The sequence below is a fragment of the Micromys minutus genome (genome assembly GCF_963924665.1).
Source record: "Micromys minutus genome assembly, chromosome: 8".
Taxonomy (NCBI): Eukaryota; Metazoa; Chordata; class Mammalia; order Rodentia; family Muridae; genus Micromys; species Micromys minutus.
The window spans coordinates 58,150,039-58,172,960 of NC_137977.1; the positions used below are offsets into that span (position 1 = coordinate 58,150,039).

General features: G+C 40.8%; 1 protein-coding gene across 1 annotated transcript; it reads left to right on the top strand.

The window, feature by feature from the left end:
• Positions 1-1,440: 1,440 nt before the first annotated feature.
• On the top strand, positions 1,441-22,009 carry MEX3C (mex-3 RNA binding family member C). The gene is made up of 2 exons (XM_080919726.1): positions 1,441-2,280; positions 19,025-22,009. Exons 1-2 carry the CDS (start codon positions 1,572-1,574, stop codon positions 20,248-20,250), a joined length of 1,935 nt encoding a protein of 644 aa, XP_080775852.1. The 5' UTR covers positions 1,441-1,571; the 3' UTR covers positions 20,251-22,009.
• The last annotated feature ends 913 nt before the right edge of the window (positions 22,010-22,922 follow it).

The window sequence follows — 22,922 nt, forward strand, 5'->3', positions numbered from 1 at the left end:
CTCTTGGATCACAAAATAGTGAATGGAAACCATTAATTCTGCTTTCTTTGGTATTTTGTGGGGATAGGAGCCAAGACTACAGTTGTACCATAACAAACTGCATGCAAGACGATCTAGCAAAATGAATCCAGTACAGTGGGGAAACGAAGTTACACTTCAAACCTCAAGAGAGCTAGAGTTTTTCGGGGCAAAATGTATTTGAAACGTGGCTGGTATGAAGCAAAATAAATCGACATATGCTATAGATGAAAAATGCTCTCGAAGATTTAGCATGAACAAAAAAAAAACACTAATTGCACGTCGCTTACATGTCAAAATGACAGTATTTGGGACGCAGTTTAGAAGGTGTTATATAAATAATGGGAAGAAACTTTTAGGATTCCATTGTTGCTTGAATTCTCGCCCTTAAACCACACCGGAGGTCAAGGCTAACCAGAAAAGGCCTAGCTGGTACTAAATAAAGGGCAGGGTAGGGTCCGGTTAAGTAAGGGAAGAACGAGACAATCCCAACTCGATCCCTTCCAAAAGCCCCCGAGGACTTAAAAGTCAGCCCTCGGAGCCCCAGACTAAAGAGCCAGCACCGCCAGGAAAGTTTAGCCGGCCGTGCGTGGGAGAGCAGTCCCGGGTAGAGGCAAAGAAGGCCCAGGAACCACGCGGCTCAGGAAACCACCCCCGCGAGCGGCTAGGACGGCGCCCCGGCCCCGCCTCGAACTGCTCGCCAGCCTGAAAAGGCAGTCGCTTCCGCACACCGACCAGCGGCCCACGCCTGCAGCCCCAAAGCCCGGCATCTCCCTCCGCGCCTTCCCCAACTCCGCCCCAGACGGACCACAGAGAGAGAGTAGCTGCGGGGAAAGACCCCCGTCTGCATTTAAGCCGCACGCGCCTGCGCAAAAGCCTCGCTCCGTTCTCTGCTCCTCGGCTCGTGCGCCTTCCTCCCGCCCCGTTTCCCAGGCACCTGGGTACGTCACAAAGACTGGCGTGTAAATCGGACAATCACAGTTCCTACCCTCGAGAGCGCTCCGGGAAAGAGGAGGGCGGGGCGAAGAAAGGGGACGAAAGGAGCCGGCTTCTAGGACTGGCTCGTTCTCGTCATCCAATCAGAACGGTCCGGCGTGCGGCGGGGCGGGGCCCGAGAAGAGGGCGGGGAGGGGCTGAGGAAAAGGAGCGAGAAGGCTGCGGGACGAGAGGGCGGGCTCCCGGAGATTAAAAGCAGCCAATCAGAGCGCGCCGGCTTCATTCGGAGAGCGGCGTGGGGCGTCGCCGCCGCCGCGCGCGCCGGGGGCTGGTTAAGGCCATGAAACAAAAGAAACCCTGAGAGGGGAGCCGCTGTCGTCCCCACCCACCCACCTAGTTACCTACCTCGGCTAGGTCCCCGGCCCCTCCACCCCGCCCTCGCGCGCTCCGGCGGCCCTGGCGCTCCTCGGCCCGGGGCGCGGGTGCCGCCGCCGCCTCCCCCGAGGAAAGGTGTTTGCGCTCTGAGCAGGGCCCGGGCCCTGTCCGCCATGGGGCCCGCCGTCCGCCGCGCCTGACGCGCCTGCCGCCGCCGCCGCCATTGACAGCGCGCCGCCGCGATGCCGAGCGGCAGCTCCGCGGCCCTGGCCCTGGCGGCGGCCCCGGCCCCCCTGCCGCAGCCGCCTCCGCTGCCACCGCCCGCGGGAGGCCCGGAGCTCGAGGGGGACGGGCTGCTGCTGAGGGAACGCCTGGCCGCGCTAGGCCTCGACGACCCCAGCCCGGCGGAGTCCAGCGCCCCGGCGCTCAGGGCCGCGGCGGCGGCGGCGCAGAGCCAAACCCGGCGGGCGGCCGGGCTGGCTCCGGAGGAGCCGGGCCGCCTCGCGACCTCCGAGACGGCGGAGCTGGAGGTGGACGTAGAGGAGGGGGAAGAAGCGGAGCTGGACGGAGAATTGCTGGAGGAGGAGGAGCTGGAGGAGGCTGAGGAGGAGGACCGGCCGTCGCTGCTGCTGCTGTCGCCGCCCGCGGCCGCCGCCTCCCAGACCCAACCGATCCCGGGCGGGCCCCTGGGGTCGGTGCTGCTGCCGGCCGCGGGCTTCGATGCCCGGGAGGCGGCGGCCGCAGCGGCGGGGGTGCTGTACGGAGGGGACGATGCCCAGGGCATGATGGCGGCGATGCTGTCCCACGCCTACGGCCCCGGCGGCGGCGGGGCCGCCGCTGCCGCCCTGAACGGAGAGCAAGCGGCCCTGCTGAGAAGGAAGAGCGTCAACACCACCGAGTGCGTCCCGGTGCCCAGTTCCGAGCATGTCGCTGAGATTGTCGGACGCCAGGGTGAGTGCGCGGAGGTCTGTCTGGGCACGGCCCTGGGCGTGGGTGGGAGACGAAAAAGAGGAGCGGGCAGTGGAAGAGTGAATCCGGAGAGTCCGTCGAGTCCACCGAGAAGGGGTCAGGGAAGAACCAAGGGTCGCCGAGAAGCGAACGGGTCACCTTCCAAAACAAAAAAACAACCCACGCCGTTCTGCTTCTTCATCCGGACAAGAAGTGTTAAGTTTCTTGAGCCACCCAGTCTGGTAGTGTTCACTGTAATCTGTGTATTCGTGGAACACCAGGCTGGCGCGGCCCCAGAAACCTCAGTAAGGTGGTAAGGTCAGGTCAGAAGTTGTGGGTTACGGTATTGTTTCCGAAAGCTTCGAGATGGGAAGTTTGCGTAGCCAAGTGGCCTGTAAAAGCAATCAGCCTGCCTTAGAACTGCTTGTGCTGATAAGAAATGGACCGACATGAAGGCATGTGCAGAGAGATGTTCAAGTGGCCGTATCACCACCTCCCTCTGCTATTCAGAAACTTGGCTTTAGAAGAGCACCCCAACTCTGTTGATCTTGGGTACTCAGTGGACACATTTCTCTTCTCAGAAAGCGATAGTGTCCATCTTTTAGAATACTTTAGCTTGCACGTGAAGAGAAAACTGGGCATGTAGGTAATTAAGGAACTTTATGCATTTGTGCGGTTCTCCATAAATTTTCTTCACTTGCTAGCACACCCGTTCTGCAGACAGACTCCTCCCACATTGTTCAGACAAAGGACCTATGTCTCAGATTCCAAGAGTAGGTTTGTGAAGGTGGGGGGAGGGGATGCACACAGTACCTCAGTATCCGACATTTTTAGGGAAGGTTCTGAATGCTTCGGTGTGTGTAGTTTTTGCCCCTTTTTACAACCTGCTGCTGCCGTAATACAGCATGGTTGATACATGCTTCTTGTTGAGTCAGGTAGAGATGAGGGCACTGCTGGTGGAATGAGCTCATTTTCCCAAGTGGTCTGAAGTACATAAATAAGAGATTGAATGTAAGAGGTGGCTCTCTTTGCTAGGATCTTGATAAGAAAAGCGTATATGGAACCTGGACAGAAAATAAATAGCTTATTTCAGACTGCTTGACTAATCAGTTTCACATGTCTCACTTGCCAGTAGGAGCTGATCGGAATATAATAGACCGTGAAGAAACTCTTTTAGGTACATGAAATAAAAATGCATTTTATTTATAGATACAGAATGAGATGGCTTTTCATTTAACATCATTGAAAGAGTGCTTGATTTTGCTGGATAGTGGGTTTATGAAAAGTAAGCTGAAAATTTGAGGTTGATTTATAAAGAATTTCCGCTCTTTTTTAAAAAACTATCCATTTAATAGAATGACTTGCAGTTAATTAACTACGCGAAGGTAAACAGTCCTACACACAAGAACATGACCCAAAGAGTATGCAACTTAGCAAACAGATGCAGTATTGAACATGAGGAAAGTGGAGGAGGACTTGCTAGGTGATTGGAAAATCACCCAAATGTCACTAGTGATTAGAATCTGGTAGCCTGGGGGATGGGAATGGCCTGGGAAGTGATTGTTGAAGCTGTGGAATAGATTTGAATGGCATACTGGGAAAACAGCACAACTCAACTTGGTGTTCATGTGCTTGTCTGCCAAAGCAAAGGACAAGAACATTTGCTTGCTAGTTTTACCACATTTTAATATATCTTGGTAGATTTTGTTAAACATGAACTTTTGTCCTTTACATTCTAAGCACCTTAACTGTAAATTGGTAATTATATAAATTAAGGTGGTAAGCTTTTCTTTTGTGCTATCACATGATAACTGCCTTAGTTTTTCTTCTTGGGCCGTGCTTATTGGTTAGCAAAGAAATATGAATCTGTGTCTTAGAACATGGAAACAAATTGCTAACTTTTGTACTTACTTTTTCCTAGAGTTGTGGCTACTGTTAAAAGTATGTCATCTTCCTCTATCTTATCTTAAGAGCAGAAAGTCTTGCCCTTTTCCTGTTTTGAGCCATTCAACTAGTGGATCATTGACCCCTTTGCTATCCCCACATCCCAGCAGCATGGTAATAAAACCTGTATTTGCTCACTCTTGTAGAGAATTCAGTGGCTTCTAATTGTCACAGTCTTTTACTATGCAAAAATTTCTTATTGGGAGTACCTGTCCTAAGTGAATTTTTTAAAAAGTAAGTTGGGGGGCAGGGGTGTAGATGATTTTGAGATTTTTGTTTGTTTTGGGGGAGCTGAATGTTCATCCTTAAGATTTAACCAGTCCTGCCATCTCATTCATTACCTGAAGTCATAGTTTTCTATTTGGCATCTCTTAATTAGTTTTGGAAATAATTATGTCACAGATGGAGGCATTCATGACTTAAGCTCTGAAGCAAAGAGTATAGGATAAATGGAATTCTGAGTCATACATGCAGTTTAGCAAAGTGCTGGCAGCCCTTGATAATAGCCTCTGGTTCCCTTGTCTTTCAAAAAATAAGACAAAACAACCATTGCTCTTATTTTTTGTCAGTAAGACAAGTTTTCCTCATGTAGCATGGTATTGGGCTCACAAACATGTACCTCTATCCTAACCCCAGACAACCCCTTCCCTTTTTTTTAAAGTGTTATGTTGTCTGAGTGTCTGTCTGCCTTTATGTATGTATCTGTGCCTGGTGCCCAAAGAAGTAATAAGAGGGGATAAGAGTCCCTTGGCACTGGAGTTCAAAATTGTTGCAAGCCAGCATATGGTGCTGGGAAACAAACCCAGATTCTCTGCAAGTCACAAGTGAGTGTTACTAAATGTTTGACCTGTCTTTCCAACCCCAAGACCTTGTTTAAATTCTGTATCTGTATGTGTATACAAGTGCAGGTGCCTGCAGAGACTAGAGTCAGATACCCCTGAAGCTAGAGTTGCAACATAAGCCGCCTGATGTGGATGCTGGGAACTGAACTCAAGTTCTCTTAACCCCTGAGCCATCTCTTCCTCTCCATGGACCAGTTTTAATAGTGATGAAGACTAGCAGAGCATTTGACCTCCCATTTTACTCCCAGGAGCATGTGGCCTTTTGTACATATTAATTGGTCTTGTTACTGTTGTTGTGTTTTTTAAGTGTTATATTTATTGTGAAACAAACAGTTGTAATAAATTTTACTAATTATATTTAATAAGATAAATTAGGAACTAGAGATATATTAATAATAAAAGAAATTTTAAGATATAGACATCAAAATAAGTCTAAGGCTGAGAAGATGACTCAGTAGGTAAAATGCCTACTTCACAAGCATGAAGTTCTGAACTGAAATCCCTAGCATCCACATTAAAAGCTAGAGTTCCAGCTCCGAGACAGACATAGGAGGATCCTGGAAACTTGCTAACCAACTAGTGTAGCCACTGGGCTCCAGGTTCAGTAAGAGACCTTGTCTCAAAACACAGGGTGAAGAACCATAAAGGAAGACATACCACATCAGCCTCCACATGGGCATGTGCAGGTGTGCACACACTAAAAATATTGTAAGATCTCTCTATAAATATGAAACATTTCCATTTTAAGTGTAGTGCCTGCAAGACATTAATAGTAGTCGACAGGTTTGATTGAAGACATCAGATTCTATTACAATTTGTACAGTTGTTACTGTCCAGTAAGTCTAAAAAAGAATTACAATAGAACGCTCAATCTATTTTTATACTAGACTATCAATTAATATTAAATGCTGTAAATTGAGTTCCAGATAAATGTTCATTTTCAGCTACCTTTGATATGACTTTAATTGATAGTATATGTTTTTTAACCTTATGGGTCTAGAAAAGTTTTTTTAATTGTATACTCTGTCCAAAAAAAAAGTTCTGCCCCATTATACAGTTTATACACATCACTGTATAAACAATCTATACGAAATAAAAAATGTACATTGTACAAAAATGTTAACAAGATAAAATGAAAGCGGGTTTTTATTTTTATCTGTGTGCTGATACTTATAATCTAAATGTCACTGAGCTCTAAACCATTTAGAAAAAAAACTTCCTCATTGATGGGGCTGCCTCAGTGACCACTCACTCCAGTGAAGTGTGTATGGGGAGGAGAGGGGAAAGGTCCCATTATTCCAAGTTGTCAGGACCATTTAGAGAACTTTCCTCACTGGTGGAGCTGATCTCCAGTGAAGTGTGTATGGGGAGCGGGAGGGAGGGGGCACCTTTCCATTATTCCAAGATGTCAGGACCATTTGATTAGGAGAAAGAGAATACTTGTTGGTCTTGTTGTGGAAAAAAGTACATATTTATTTCACTAAAATCATATCTTCCTTTTTGTCCCATGAGGAAGGGGGTTGGTTTTGTCTCCTTTGCTGAAGTACTACTGGATATTTTACCAGTGCCATGTAACCATTAGACATTTTGCAGCTGTTGAACCTGAGGTTCTAAAAGATGGTTTGTATACTTGGTAGATCTAGGTTTAGGCTAGTTTTAAACTGTTATTTTCACTCAGAATAAAAATCTTGGGGAAAAAACTAAATGTTTGCAATTAAAAGTTTCTAGGGATATGGGTCAGTGGTAGAGCATTTACCTACCTACCATGCGTAAGATAAAAAAGAAGAGGGAGGATCCTGTTTTTGGAAACGTGAAATAGGTACATAGATCATGGTTAAAACTGCCATCGGTTTTTGTTTGTTTTGTTTTGGAATTTTAAAAGTTTTTCTTTGTGTTGGCTTTTCACTATGTAGCCCTAGGCTCGCTTCCTGCCTGAGCTTTTAATTTAAGATACCACTAGTTACTTTATAGAGACTTGCAAAATTCAGTGTAGTAATTAAGCCCTTAAGCTACTTGTTTTTAATCCAGGCTTGCTTCCAGTCAAACTCCAGATCTCTGCCCCAGCCTTATGAGTGCTAGGGTTACAGGCATATCATACCCAGACAATAATTTTCTAATACTAGAATTACCAAGCCCAACTAAGTTAAATATATGCATAGCATAATGCTATTTAAATAATTGTCTGTGACCTATTTGAGAATTTTGTTACTCTTCAGTAACTATAGACTCTTTAATGTCGGGGGTTTTTTTAATTAAATATTTTGAATGTGGGGTTATTGCCTTTCTAGTGAGCAGAAGACTACAAATCACTGCGTGTAAGGAAGGCCTTATTTGACCACACATAGTAGCATAAAATAGTAAGACTTAGTTTTAAAATAATAAGGAAAATTTGTTACTGAAACTTGCAGATGCAGTTGAAGGTAGGCATGAAGGATTTTGTCATGTGCACTGTTCCCTCTTTATACCACACTTCGCCTTTGCCTTCTCTAACTTAAAGTTACTGCATCATTGTTGCCTATGACTTGGAGAAAAGCTGTTGCAGGTTTTGTCTGATGAGCCCCAGACCTGCTCTGTGTTGTGAGGGTGAAATTCCTGATGCCATTAGTGTAAATTCATGGTGCAGTTGTAAGTATATATAGGATGACAAAATCTGTAAGGAGGAAGGTAAACTATTTTGAACTGTTTAAAGCTCCGTATTGCCCAAGCTGGCCAAAAACTACTGTTCCTGCCTCTAAAGCAGCATAGACTACGAGCACCTGCCAGCTGTGCCCCACTCAGTTTTTGTAGTTAATGAGTTTCCTTTATATTCTGCACAAATTCTAGATGAAATCTAACATTGTCTGTCATCTTAGTGTTTTACCTAAAATACACCAGACTTCTCAAGTATATAGTATGTACTTCTAGCAAAAGGTTAAGCTACTCTTGAAGAGAATCATTTACAGAAAACTGATTCCACCTAAAATTTGTATTGTTTTGTTTCTGAGTGGTACTAGAAATCAGACTAACTCAGGACTCCATGTATGTTAGATAAGGTTCTCTACCACTGAACTACATCCCTAGCCTGGTAATTCTAAGAATTCTGTTAACATTTTCTAAAGGGTATAAACATAAGGTCTTTAGTGTAGAAAACTTTGAGCCTCTTCTCTAACATACTCAGAGGGGATTTTAGAATCAGTAGTTTAGGAGTAGGAAGGTGGCCCACAAGGACCGGGTTCATATCCTGCATTAGTCAGCTCACAATTGCCTGTATTCCAGCCACAAGATATCCATTTGAGCACTTATACACACCATGTGTGCAAACACACAAATAATAAAAACACATCTAAAAAATGCTACTCTATAACTTTGAGCAGTTCTTTGGAGAAGGTCTGTCTTCATTCTCTCTCTCTCTCTCTCTCTCTCTCTTTTTCTTAAGGCAATTTTAACTTGTAAATGTATAAAACTAGAATATCTCATGGGGCTTATAATCTAAATTTTATCCAGAAAGAATCCCTAAAGTCATGTAGAAATAAACCGCATTTGAAATAATAATTCAGATTATCAGTTATATTGACTCCACATTTGTCCCAACTTTGAGTTTATAACACTTTTAACTTCTTTTACAGTATAAATGTTGCTCTTTAGGAGTTAGAATTTAATGCATGTGTACACGTGTATGTAGGTGTGCATGCTTGCAAAAGCCAGAGGAGGATCTTAGATGTCTTCCTCTATCAGCTCTTTTATTTTTTTGTGAACCTGTGATTTTAGTTAAGCTGGAAGACTTAAGAGGAAGCTGAGATCCACCTGTCTCTTATGTCACAACAGAGTTTTAGACACAGGGCTTCAATACCTGGCTTTTGTACATCTAGAGATTTCTTGCAGTACATGTGGCACACGCGCGCACACACACACACACACACACACAAGACAGCATAGAAATACTCTTTAGACTTAGCAAAATGTTCATCACACTTTAAAGACATAATGCTAGAATTGAGTTCTTGTAATGTGAAAGGAGCTTTTGAATAGTCTATTGTAAGAGAAAAGGGACTTCGTAAAATCAAATAATATGGCTCCTCTTGTTAACTGTACTTACTATATTATGAAGCATGTGAAATCATGGGGGTTTTTGTTTGTTTGGTTGGTTGGTTGGTTTGTTTTGAGGAAGAGCAGTGAAAAGAGTGTGAAACTAAGATAGTTTCGGTCTGGGATCTAACACAGCAGCTAAAATTCCCTCTTTCCCGGTCTTCCCAAAGGACCTACTATGAAGAGTAAGTGAAAATGTGTGTAGGAAAGAGGTTTTAGGAAACTGGAGTGCTTTATAACCCCTTACTGTTTCAAAGCTAGTCCCAGTCTACCAGAGTTTACTCTTGAAATGTTGGTAAGAAATAGTTGAGGGATGAGGATTGGCCCTAAAAGCTGAATGATGTGTATTAAGATTAGCTTCATAAGGATGATAGGGATGAACCTGGGGCCTTCAACATGACAAGCATATGCTTTACCACTTAACTGTATAACCCATTTGAGTAAGATTTTTAAATATAATATTTTGTAACAACTAAATGAGGGGAACTATTTTTAATACTAGTTCCTCTCCATGACAAAGAGGTAAATAGTAAATAGAGGCTTCATGACCTGTTTTTAAGTTCACTAACTGGCTCATGACAGTTTGCCCATATAATCTTCCACTTTCAATACTTATTAAATCTTCCTTGAGGAAAAACTAGATAAGCACATGTGATGTGTGGTCAGTATCTGATTGTTCCAGTGATTTTTTTTTGTTGTTGTTGTTGTTGATTTTGTTTATGTACATTGGTGTTTTGGCTGCATTTATGTCTGTATAAGGGTATCGGACAGGAGTTACAAGCAGTTGTGAGCTACCATGTGAGTGCTGGTTTTCTGGAAGAGCAGCCAATGCTCTTAACACTGAACCATCTCTCCAGCCCCTGTTCCCATTATACTTTATTTGAACTAGATGGTACATCATTTCCATGTGGTAGCTGTGACACTGAGTTAATCTATTGTTTCAGTATGTGGGTTGTGTTTCATACTGATGTACTTCCTTGTGAAAGCCAAAGGTCAGCCATGGGTGTCGTTCCTCAGGAACAACTAGTTTGGTTTGGTGCTGAAGGGGGAGGGAGGGAAAGAGGGAGAGGGAAATTGATTGTGCACTCGAAGGCTAGAAGAACATCCAATCCTCTTAAATTGGAATTTTAGTTGTTTGTAAAATGACTGACAAGAGTGCTAGAAACCAAACTAGGGTCCTCTGGGACAGCTGCAAGAACTCCTTAAACCATGGTGCTAGCTCTCCAGTCCCCCACTTTGTGTTTTTTGTTTGTTTGTTTTTGTTTTTTTGTTTTGTTTTGATGCAGTCTCTCATTGACCTGGAGCTGCATAGATTAGGCTGACTGGACATTGCCCACAGGGAACTGTCTGCTCTGAGATTACAAGTGCACCACAACACATATGGCTTTTTATTTAGATTTTGAGGATTGAACTCAGTTCCTCTGCAATACAAGCACTTTACCATTAGCTGTCTTTCCATCCCTGTTTGATAAACTTAAAGTCATACACACAATTTCTCTTTATCAAAGTTCTATTGTGTTAGCTGGTGGGGACGGAGAGAGAGTAGTATGTATGCTAGGAAGGTATCCCAAGTTATTTAAGAAAATATCTGAACAAAAAATGGAACAGGAACAATTCACGTGTATGAGATGAGAGAGATTGAAAATAATTAGTTTTTGCCACTTTATGCTAAGAGGGAAATGAATTTACTTCAAGACCATTTTTCTTGAAGATAATGTGAGCTATTCAAGTTTAAACTGCTTCTTCCCATTTTTATTTAAAGATGTATGCCAAATTTCCCAGTATTTGCAGAGGACTACCAGAAGTTAAAATGGGCATGGTTTTGAGATTTGTCTTTAAAATTAAGGGCTTACGTTTTCTTAACTCACTGTATACATACCCACACTACACTAATTTATTAAATAGTTGGAAAGTACAGTAAGTGCAGTTTCTGAAATACTTGTTTGAAAGAATCAAAGAACATCAGATGTGCTAATGCAAGTGGTTCCAGGAGAACTTGTCTTGAGTACAGTCATTTTCTCCTTTTTCTGCTGATTATTGTGATGGCGGTCCATTTCAGATAAGGAATCTTCAACCACCCCCCAATCTTTTGTACCCAAAAGATTAAGTTTTTTATCTGACCTTGGAGATGTTTTCCTCCCCATTCTTGTCACCCGAAGATATCAAAATGCTGAACTAGCTTTAATGTCCTCAGGATACCAGTTTCCTGCTTCTGTATTTCCTCCCTGCTTGACAAACTTCTTTCAAGCCTCTTCAAAAAAGCCTCTTCGATTTCTTTGAAGTTGGCCTGTGCTTGTGTGTTGAGGACAGAGGTCAATGTCAGGGTTTTGCCTTCAGTCCTCTCTACCTTATCTTTTGAGACAAGATCTCTCAATGAACCTGAGGCTCACTGACTCAGCTAGATTAGCTTGCTAGCTAGCCTCAGGGATCCTAACAGGTTCTCATGCTCCTGTAGCAAGCTCTTCATCCATCTCCTGACCCTTGAAGCCTTCTTTCATGTATTTAAAGTGATAAAACTCATCTCCTTTTGTGTGCTCCCATTGCTTTGTAAGCCTGTTCCTTAAGTAACTATTGTTCCTTAAAGTTAATTGCATCTCTTGGACATGAAAGTCTTTGAAATCAGAAATGACTGTTTCTTATTCTACTGGGAATAAGCCCTGTGGTCGGGGAGAGGGGGGCTGTTGTCATTCGAATGGATAAACTCAGTCATTAAGCTGAACTAAAGTTCAGGATTAGTAAAATGATCTTGGAGCCCAAGAATAGCTAGAAACATCTTGACTGACACAGCCCCTCAGACAGATTCAGAAGGCCAGCTTTTGTTTATCTCCCACTAAACTAATCACCTTTATAAAGAGCCACATTAGTAAGAGTTCTTATACTTAGCTTGTAGTATGTTTTCTTTTCCTATTTGATCAATAACTATCCTTTTTCAGTGTTTTATAAATCTCTTAACCTCTCCCTGACCAGAGGCCATTTGATTACTATTCCTAAATTAGGCTTTAAAATTCTAATGAACAGATACATCTTTCAAAACATGAGGGCTTGGATGAAAGGAAGGGGTGATATAATTAGCAGAATAACCCCATACCCAAAGATTTTTAACCCTAACTCACCATCACCAAGAAAGAAATGACAGATGTGAAGGATATCTAGGATTATCTGGTAGGCCTAGTTGTGATTACATGAATCCCTAAAAGCAGAACACTTCCCAGCTAGGTGTGAACTCAAGCTGAGGAAGAGAGATGAGAAGCCTGACTGCTGGTTCTGAGGATAGAGAAGAGTTACGAGCCAAGGAATGTAGATGGTTCTAGAACTACACACATGTAAATTCTGCCACCAACCTAAATCTGCAAGGAAACAACCTCCTCAGAGCTTCCAGGAAGCAAAACACAGTCTTAACACTTTTTAACATTGTTTTGAGATGTCTGAGATAGATAGATAGATAGATAGATAGATAGATAGATAGATAGATAGATAGATAGATATTGTAAGTTTATGTCATTGAAAACATCATTTATGGTAATTAGTGGTAGCATTGGGAAACTATAGCAGACCTGGAAAGGAAACTGGGTAAAAGCTCCTACTGTGTAAACATAAGGACCTGAATAGACCCCAACACTCAGAAAAGGCTTGGCTCAGTGAGCCTAGTCTTAAGGGAAGAAGGTCAAAATAATAGAGCAGGACATGCATGCATACATGTGGGGGTGGGGGAACTTAAAGCAAGTCATAAAGAATCTGAGCTGTAATTGAACTAAAAACAAACCTTATTAATACAGGGTTTAAAGCTACTGTTTAACTTGTCTAAAACAAGATAGAAAGACTTAAAGAACTCAAGATTAGGTCAGAACCTCCCTCTGGATAATCTCTCCATTAAAAGTGAACTGAGCCAGGTTTGGTGGTGTATGCCTTTAATCCCAACATTCTGAAAGAGGTTCTAAGGCCAGCCCAGTCTACATAGAGAGTTCCAGGACAGTCAGAGCTCTATAGAGAGCCTCTCTCAGAAGAACAACAAAATTAAACTGATTTAAGGCATAGTTACATCTCTAAAATCTCTTTCCAGGAGGACCTAAATTTGTGTTTGATTAGCTCCAGGCAGGAATGTTCTCTCCTAACTGTCCTGGAACTTGTTATGTAGTCCAAGCTGGCCTCAAACTCAAAAAACTACCTGTCTCTGCTTCTAAAATGTTGAGATTAAAGGTATGAACCACAGCACATATAGCCAAAGGCCAAAAATCTTGAGGCAAAGGATCATCATAGAATTCCTTATTCAGGCAAAGCATGTGGCACACACCTATCCAAGTACACCAGAGGCTGAGAGTTTGAGGGTAGGCTGAGCTGAGCACTGGAATGCTCCATCAGAAACAAAAAGTTCCACTTATCATGCTGCCTACAAATGCATTGACTATCTTCTTTGAGGGAAGGATACTCAGCTCAACAGTAGTTTGATTTTTATTAACTGTAGACTCCATCAGTAGTCACTAAACGGTTCAATTCTTTATTGTACACTGCATTTTCCTTTCTTTCTGTGCAGGTGTCTGGAGGTCACATCAAGTATTGGGGGTATGCCTCAGAAACCATCCACCTTATTTTTTGATACCTTTATGCCAGTCTGGCTTTACTGCCCAACAAACCCAAGCCATCCTCCTGTCTTTGCCTCTGCCTCTCCAGGTACTCAGATTAGACATGAATGCCACCATGGTTGGCTTTTTACTAGGGATCTAACTCAGGTCCTCTTGCTATATAACAAATGCCTTACTGACTGAGCTATCTTCCCAGCCCCTGTAATGCATTTTTTTCTTCTTTAAAAAAACAAAACAAACAAAAAAAGACTAGGAAATATATAGATGGGCTGGCTATCTGTTCTTTTCTACCACATCTAAATGAATCACCCATTTAAGAACAAAAGCTAACAATCTTTGTATAGTCTTGCTCTAGATATCTACAGTATCTTTCATATAACTAGAAAAGAAAATGACTTTAAGTTTATTTCATAATATATTTAGACTCTGGCTTCTAAACGTTGGATTATATGACCATAGAGCAGTCTTCTGCAAATGGGATCTTTAGCCCAACTCCTTGGTGACTCTCTCCTTCCACTTCACACCAGTTTTTTGTTGCAATACATTATCTCATACTTTTTGAAAGTAGAAGATGATCTTCAAAATAACCAAATCTAATGATGGTGATCCATGACAAAGAATATTTTATATTGAAGCCCATCATACACGTGTTCCACTGAAACACTGGGAATACACAATTAGTTTTTAAATGCTACTTACAACACAAAGTTTACTTAAATTCGTGGTTTAAAAACTGAGTTTCCTCTTCTTCCAACTCCAGTCTCTACAGCAGAGAGCTGCCCTTTCCTTGGGAGAGTCTCTTAACCTTGAGAATCGAGATAGAATGTCTTACATATATCAAGGAGGGAGAGAACGAGTTGGAGGGTTTTAGCCTGAAACAGCCCTTGCAACAATGATAGAAAGAGAAAATGGGTTCATATACCAACAGGGTAAGCAGTAGGCTTTATTTCAGGGAATTTACTTCACATTAAGCTTGAAGTAATTACAGCTCTGAAATTTCTTAGTACGGTAGTTCTTGAACCAAGTCTCTGCCCAGTAACTACCTTCAATAAAACTGTGATACATGTTGGCTTCATCTATGGCTATGCGGAAACAAATAATAGTTTGTGTATTTGAGTTTTACAAAACTGAAGTTTGATTTGGAGATTATGAAATCATTTATCCTGCTGCTGTAATTTAAAAATAATTAGCAGTGCTAACCGAAGTCTTACTTAAACAAAAGTATTAAAATAACATAAATTCTAATCATATTTATTTGATTTGAGTATACAATGAAAGGTAAGTCCCTGTCCCTCCAAATCTAGTTTCACAAATACATTATATTGCATTTCACAGCTGTCTTAGCGTCATGCTTCCAGAGCAGTAAGCACTACAATGCTGAGGGTCTTGCACTTCTGTCAGTATCACCTCAGGGTCACTTCTACAATGGGTCATGGGTGCATCTGTTAATTTAGAGATACAACTGCCCTCTGAGTTGCCCACCAGCTAAAAATGTGCTGCTCCTCCCCTTTTCATGTGGTCATCTAATGTCCGCATTGACAGCTGCAGGTAGAAGTAGCTTAGTAAGCAGGGCTCTGCTCTGCTGTAAGCTTTTTTACCTGTTTGTCTCTTGGGGTTTAATGTTTTAATTTATAGTGGAAAATATGGGGGTGTAAGAAAAATTAGCTTATTATGAGGTGAGTTATAAGAATTTAAATTTTTTATCTACTTTTGATGAATTTTGCCTTGCAGCAATTATTTTTTAAATAGTCCACAATTTTATCAGTGCCCTGCTGAATTTCAAACAGAAATTTAATCTTAAATACTTCTTAAAACTCTTTCTTTACTCTCTATCTACAAAGAAATAATAAAACAAATTTGTTACTTCTCCTTACGTTAATGCCACCTTTGAAAACTACATATTTAAGTAGTCCCCACCTTCACAATATTACTCGAGGAATTATGTTGTTAGCAACTCAGCATGAAGAAGCATGTTGTGATAAGTGAGGTTTCTTACAGTCTTACTCTACATTGAACTGTCATAAAATTTGGAAGAGAAAACTGCTTGCCTCTGAGGTGTGTGTTTGTTTTTTTTTTTTTTTTTTTTTTTTTTTTCATTCCTTTGAGGGGGGTGGGTGGCAGTGGTTTTAAAGGCTCCCTTTTACTGTCTTTAAAAAAAAAAAAAAAAAAAAAAAACCTCCTTCCCCTGCTTTGAAAAAACAAAGTATATTGCCTGGCCTTTCTATATCAGAAATGATTCAAAGCTAATGTAACCTGTTTTTCTACTGATCATGCATTAAATACCTGATTTTTAAAATCACCCATAGGGTCAAATAAGGGTGCTGTGTATCCGTAAGCTAGAACTCAGTTACTTAGATTACTATCTCAATGGGGTTTTGGTTGGTTTGGTTGGGGTGGGGGTGTAGTATGGTGTGTGATAAGGTGAGATGTGCTGGGGATTGAGCTCAAGGGCCTTCAAGGCACGCTGGGCAAGCATTCTACAGCTGAGCTACACTTCCAGCCCTCCATAGTAGTTATTTAGATGGGTGTCTCAATCTGTTGGTGGATACTAGTAAACATTGAAAGAAGACAAATCTAAACTCTTAATAATACTTAGCCCTTAATTGCCCCTGTTTTTCTGCTGAATGAACCAGGCTACCTGTTAGGAGGAATGAGTTGGGGATTTGTTCGTTTTTTCTTCAGTGTGTGTGTTGGGGGGGGATTTGAATTTGGTCTTCCTGCTTGTGCATCCAAGGGCTCTTTCCCACAAAGGCACCTCTGCAGCCCAAGAATAAGATTTTAGGAGGCTACCTTCTTACAAAACTGTAGCCCGAAGTGTAAACTTATGTAACTAAATGATACTCTTTGAATATAGAATATGACCAGTTAGTATTTTACCTTTCAGATTTTCTTAGGTATCTATGTCATTGCATGTTGTCCAGTGAATGTGTCTCAGTTCTTAGCCCCTCCCCACCCCCAGCACCTACTATGAGGAAGATTTGACTGTGTAAAGAGACCAAAAAAAAAAAAAAAAAAAAAAAAGATTTGCTGTGATCATCCAGTTCATTTTATTGCAGAGTAAAACAAAAATCTAACTCATCTTTTACTCAAAAGTAACTAGTACACGTTTGATTGTAAATGTGGTCTTACCATAGCACTTAGAAAAGGTTTCTTGTTTCACAGTAGTGTAATTTTTACTTGTGATTTCTTGATAGAACACTCTCCTCCTGATACCCCTACTACACTAAATGCTTTTCTTAAGATTCTGGTTGGGGCTTACAGTATAGATCTTAAGTTCTAATTGTTCTTTTAAACTATATAACCAATAGTAAGATTTCTGAAAGTATAAAATGAAAAAAAAATAAGGAAAATCTTTTTGAGAACAAGTTGCTTCATTTTGATGCTTGAATACATTTTCTTTTCAGAGGACCTGACTCTGGGTTTTCATAGTCATGTACCTAAGACCCACAATGAAAAGGATGTTCCTTTGTAATTTCTAAGGTTTGTTGAAAGGAAGATTAGGATCTCCATTAGTTTGTGGTTATGATTCAAAAGCTCCACGGTAGGTTAAGTTGCTTTAAATAAGTTTTAATATCTAAATATGCAGAAACCCCTTGGGTTCATTCCCTAGCACTATACAACACACATACACACACATACACACCAAAACACTGAGAAAAATTCAAATTAAATTTTAGTCCTTTCACTATGGATGAGATTAGCATTATGGGACCAAAAGATGGAAGTCTTGAAAGCTGAGGATTGCTGGGGCTTGGCAGTTCAAAATAATATGTAACAAAGCCGCAGTGTTTTAATACTGAAAATTAGCAACCTTCCTTTCCATAAATGTTACATGGCCACTCTACAATACATATGACTATTTAACTTCCCTGTGCCTTGGAAATTTATAGGATGGACATATAGCCACAGGAGAGAAGGGGCATCATTGAGGACAGGGCACCTAAACAAAAACTAGACTAAATTAGGAGTAGAACAAAACAGAGCTGGGATTAGAGAGGGAACAGTTTAGTCATGGAAACAAGGGAGCATGAATATGCTATAGGTTGAAGTATATGTAGAGTCCATGTGGAAAGTCAGGAATCAGCTGAAATGCCCTGTGCAAAGAAGTAACCATATAATCCATGCTATGTTGAGAAAGCATCATCTTACTAAAAAAAGAATGAGAAATATTTTCTCTGGCATAAGGGAAGGCCAAAGACATTAGGAGTTGTGTGTGTGTGTGCATATTATATTATTGCATGTGGGCTCAAGATTGTTTCTAAAAAGCCTTAGGTTTTTTTTTTTTTTTAAGCCTTAGTTTTATTTAGTTTAACCATTAGTGATTTGCTGGACAAGAGAGGAAGAAAGGGATTAAGAAAAAGGCCTGCCCAAATTGTGGCTGCTATCTTCAATAGCACCTCCTTTAAGTTGTTAAGGAAATAACTGTATGATGGCATGAGAATAAATTTATTCTGGGAATGTGTTTGTTGCTTCCTTTGAAAACTGTAACTCCAAAGATTTAAGCCATAGTTTTGTGTTTGACAGTTTGGAGACATATTTACAGTTAAGAATTATGAAAAATTAAATGTATCTTCCATGTTTTATTTTTTACTTAGGTACATTTGGAGGTTGAGACCAAAGCTTCTAGTTTGGGTTTAGAGCTGATGTTGCTCTAGCCATTTTCCATGAGTCTTTAATATTTGTTTTTGTTTCATTTTTTTAATCCTATACACTTTTGTAGTTGTCTCCCCAGAATTTAACTAGAAGCTAAAGAAAGATAGCCACTATCCATGAACATAATTGTCAATAGAATTTTACAAAGGAGTCATGTTAAAGCAATTAAATCAAGTGAATTTTGTAGAGTATGTGAAAATTGAAATTCCTGGACTATGAAAAGACCATAAATTTCAACATCACATGACCTTATCTCTGGCTTTGCTGCTGATGTGTTATTTTTCTTGCCACCAATATCTTTGCAAAGTAAAAATTCATTAGTATTATAAAACTCAACCCTACTGATTTATAGTTTCCCTTTAGACTATTTTGTACATTTTTTTCAATGTATGACTGAGAGAGAAAACTAGACTTGTGAGCTGTGACCTCCCAGGAGAGGTTCCCACTCTTCCAAAAGATTGGATGGCAGACAAGCACACCTCCATCGCTAGCAGTATTGCATGGAATTAGGGGGTGTCATCAGTTAATGTTAAGTTTTATGATAAAGGAACTATTAAAAACTGTACACTAAAGAACATTTAGTTTATAGAACTTTTCTTAGTTTGCCTTTACACGTATTTTTAAAGTAGATATTCTTTAATCTGAAATGTTTTCTTTTAACAGGCTGTAAAATCAAAGCACTGAGAGCCAAGACAAACACATATATCAAGACACCTGTTCGTGGGGAAGAACCCATTTTTGTTGTCACTGGACGAAAAGAAGATGTTGCCATGGCCAAAAGAGAAATCCTCTCGGCTGCAGAGCACTTCTCTATGATTCGTGCATCCCGAAACAAAAATGGCCCCACGCTGGGAGGGTTGTCGTGTAGTCCTAATCTGCCTGGTCAAACCACAGTCCAAGTCAGGGTCCCCTATCGTGTGGTAGGGCTAGTGGTCGGACCAAAAGGAGCAACAATTAAGAGAATTCAGCAACAGACCCACACGTATATAGTTACTCCAAGCAGAGATAAGGAGCCAGTCTTTGAAGTCACAGGGATGCCAGAAAATGTTGATCGAGCACGAGAAGAAATAGAAATGCATATCGCCATGCGTACAGGGAACTACATAGAGCTCAATGAAGAGAATGATTTCCATTATAACGGTACTGACGTGAGCTTTGAAGGTGGCACTCTTGGCTCTGCATGGCTCTCTTCCAATCCAGTTCCTCCAAGCCGAGCAAGAATGATGTCCAACTACCGAAATGATAGTTCTAGTTCTCTAGGAAGTGGCTCCACTGACTCCTATTTTGGAAGCAATAGGCTAGCTGACTTTAGTCCCACAAGCCCATTTAGCACAGGGAACTTTTGGTTTGGAGATACACTACCATCTGTAGGCTCAGAAGATCTTGCAGTAGACTCTCCTGCCTTTGACTCTTTACCAACATCTGCTCAAACTATCTGGACTCCATTTGAACCAGTTAACCCACTCTCTGGCTTTGGGAGTGATCCTTCTGGTAACATGAAGACTCAGCGTAGAGGAAGTCAGCCATCAACTCCTCGTCTGTCTCCTACATTTCCTGAGAGCATAGAACACCCACTTGCTCGAAGGGTTAGGAGCGACCCACCTAGTACAGGCAACCACGTTGGCCTTCCAATATACATCCCTGCTTTTTCTAATGGTACCAATAGTTACTCCTCTTCCAATGGTGGTTCCACCTCTAGCTCACCTCCAGAATCAAGAAGAAAGCACGACTGTGTGATTTGCTTTGAGAATGAAGTTATTGCTGCCCTAGTTCCATGTGGCCACAACCTCTTCTGCATGGAATGTGCCAACAAGATCTGTGAAAAGAGAACGCCATCATGTCCAGTTTGCCAGACAGCTGTTACTCAGGCAATTCAAATTCACTCTTAACTATATATATATACATAAATACTATATCTCTATATGGACTCGTAAAGGCATGGGTATAACGGTACCCCAGTAAACTTCCTAATGAATTCTTATGACTGTTATCAGGCTTTATTGGGATTAGGCTAAAGTTGTTAGTACACTTATAAAAGGCTGCTATGGTAACACTAAACCTAAGTGGTCTCTTGTCTATTAGTTTGGTTTGAATTATTAATACTATCTTATAGACTCAGAGACATAGCTTGTATAGGAGTTGTTAAAGCTGAAGTTCTACTTGGCTGTTTAACCTATGAGCAAAATGTATCCATCTGAGATTGTAGTCAGTGGGTCCCAAAGCCTAGCCGCATTAAGAGTTTATGGAGGTGCCTGGCATCACAAATGACCGACACTCCAGTGCTGCCTTCTTCACACTGCCAGTTTTGACAAAAACAGGTTTGTTTTTTTATTTTACAACAACTTCTGCCTAATTCTGCAGGATTGCTAGTAACTTTTTAAAGCATTGTGATTACTTATTGGTAATAATAGGGCTGATGGCAGTTTACTAGATCACTGGTTATAATTTGGGACAAAAACTGCTACATTGACTTTCATCTCGCCCAGAGTGCTCAAGGCTGGTATGTCAGTGGATCAGGAATACAATTGTCTTTGATTGTGAATTCCTACCCATTGTCTCTCAGTGAATGTGGAAATGGCCACCTGGGTTTTCCCATTTCTGGATGGGCTTTGGGAAGCACCTATATTGGCTGAAAAATTGAGAATGCGAACATTCCATTCATTAGTCTGATCAAGCTATTAATTAATATTTAGACTGTAGCTCAAAATGTGAAACATTTTTTGTTCAATCCATATTTGTCTTGCACATTATAAATATTTTTTTATTTTTTAGTAATGTAGGGAGGGGGTGGGGAGGGAGATAATAATGCCCTTGGCATGATTCATGAAAGCAGCTGTGACAACCTCCAATCAGTTTACTTCATTTCAAACCTGTTTCCAATCACAGGACAGATTTCTTTAAGACTCACTTGTACATTTCACCTGTGGATGTTTTAATGTCATCCTCAGTATGTGCCCAAATTTGCTGGTATTGAAAGGACAAAACATTATACTGGTGGGTTTTTCTACTAATTATTTTTTGAAGCGTTATTTTCCCAACACAAAAGAGCTTTTTTTCTCAATATAACAAAAATTGAAATCTTATGTGTATTCAATAGTAAATAGACAAAATTTTATTTTTTATTTCCACTTGAAGAGTTACATTTCGTATAAAGTTTACAAATAACGGTTTTTATTTTGATTTTTTTCAGTATAAAAAAGTTGCCTTGATGGCATATTATGATGTAATGCTAATTGCTTGTAGGATAGTTGATTGTCAGTATTGAATCCTAATCTCTAGCTACCGTCTTGTAGATATGGACGAATGTCACCAAGCATGTGTTTCGTATTTTGTTGCATCGTACGCTGCAACTAATAAGCCAAGGAATCGACATATGTTAGGTGCGTGTACTGTTTCTAAAACCACAAACTAAGAATGATAAATTACCAATATAGTTTAGTATTTGCTAATTTTACTACACTCTTTTGTTATGTATATGTAGGGAAGTCATAGGGATTATAAATTCAATTTGAGTAAAGTTTAAAACCATATATTTTATGATAAAGGGCCTTTAACTTAAGATGGCCAAAGCACTGATATTATATATTTGCTGTAAAGAGAATTATAAGAGTTTTATTTTTCTGATATTAAAAGTTACTTAATAAAGACTTGTTTCCATTAACTTGAATGTATTCTCCTTGGTCTTTTTTCATATAACTGTTAGCACTTCATTTTAGACAAAGGGAACTACTTAATGAAATTTTCTTACCAAATTTTTATACTTTCTAAGTTATGCTCTTATTTATAATGTGAGAGAGAGTAGTAGGTGTATGTGTGTGCACATATGCATGCTCCTAGTGTTAAATGTGTCATTTCCGATCTACGCTTACCTCTTCCGTGACTGTCTACCTTACTTTTTGAGACAGGTTCTCTTACTGAACCTGGAGCTCATTGATTCTGGTAGATTGGCTCTTGAGAGAGCTCCAGGGATTCGCCTGACTAGGCCTGCTCACTGCAGGGATGCACTGCTGCATGTGGCTGTCACAGAACCTCTGCACTCTTACACAACATGCCTTTCACCAATCCCATATCCCAGCCTGAAAGTACAAGCTTTGAACTCTTCACTAAAACCACCTTTTTTCTGAAAGACCATGGTTTGACAAAAATATTAGACCATTTGCAAAGTGATTTGATGTTGATTGGATTAGATTGTTGTCATTTGGTTAAAAAGATAAGGGCGTCTTTAAGATGGTTGTAAAGTAAGGGAGGCTCCAGGAACTCTTACCCATATTACTAGGAATTTCTACCCCATTCTAGATAATCTGCAGTTTAAACATTATGAGTTCAAACCTTGATGAGAACTTTCCATTTTCACCACCTGGGCAGGAGGAGGCAAACTATTTTGCCTCCAGAGTTGGTTGAATTTTGAAGTTACTTCAAAGTTTAAGATTTTTATCAACAGAACTCCTATGCAAAGTATGTAGCAGAAGTGGAAAAGGCCAGAATAAGCGAACTTAGAAAACAGACACAAGGAACATACTAGGAGCTAAGTGACTTCGGTGGATTTTCCTCCAGAGTGGGA

Excerpts from the sequence above, each read along its gene's own strand:
- MEX3C (XM_080919726.1), top strand. The coding sequence starts at position 1,572 with ATGCCGAGCGGCAGCTCCGCGGCCCTGGCCCTGGCGGCGGCCCCGGCC. Across the intron at positions 2,281-19,024 it reads TGAGATTGTCGGACGCCAGG|GCTGTAAAATCAAAGCACTG; the intron begins GTGAGTGCGCGG and ends TTCTTTTAACAG.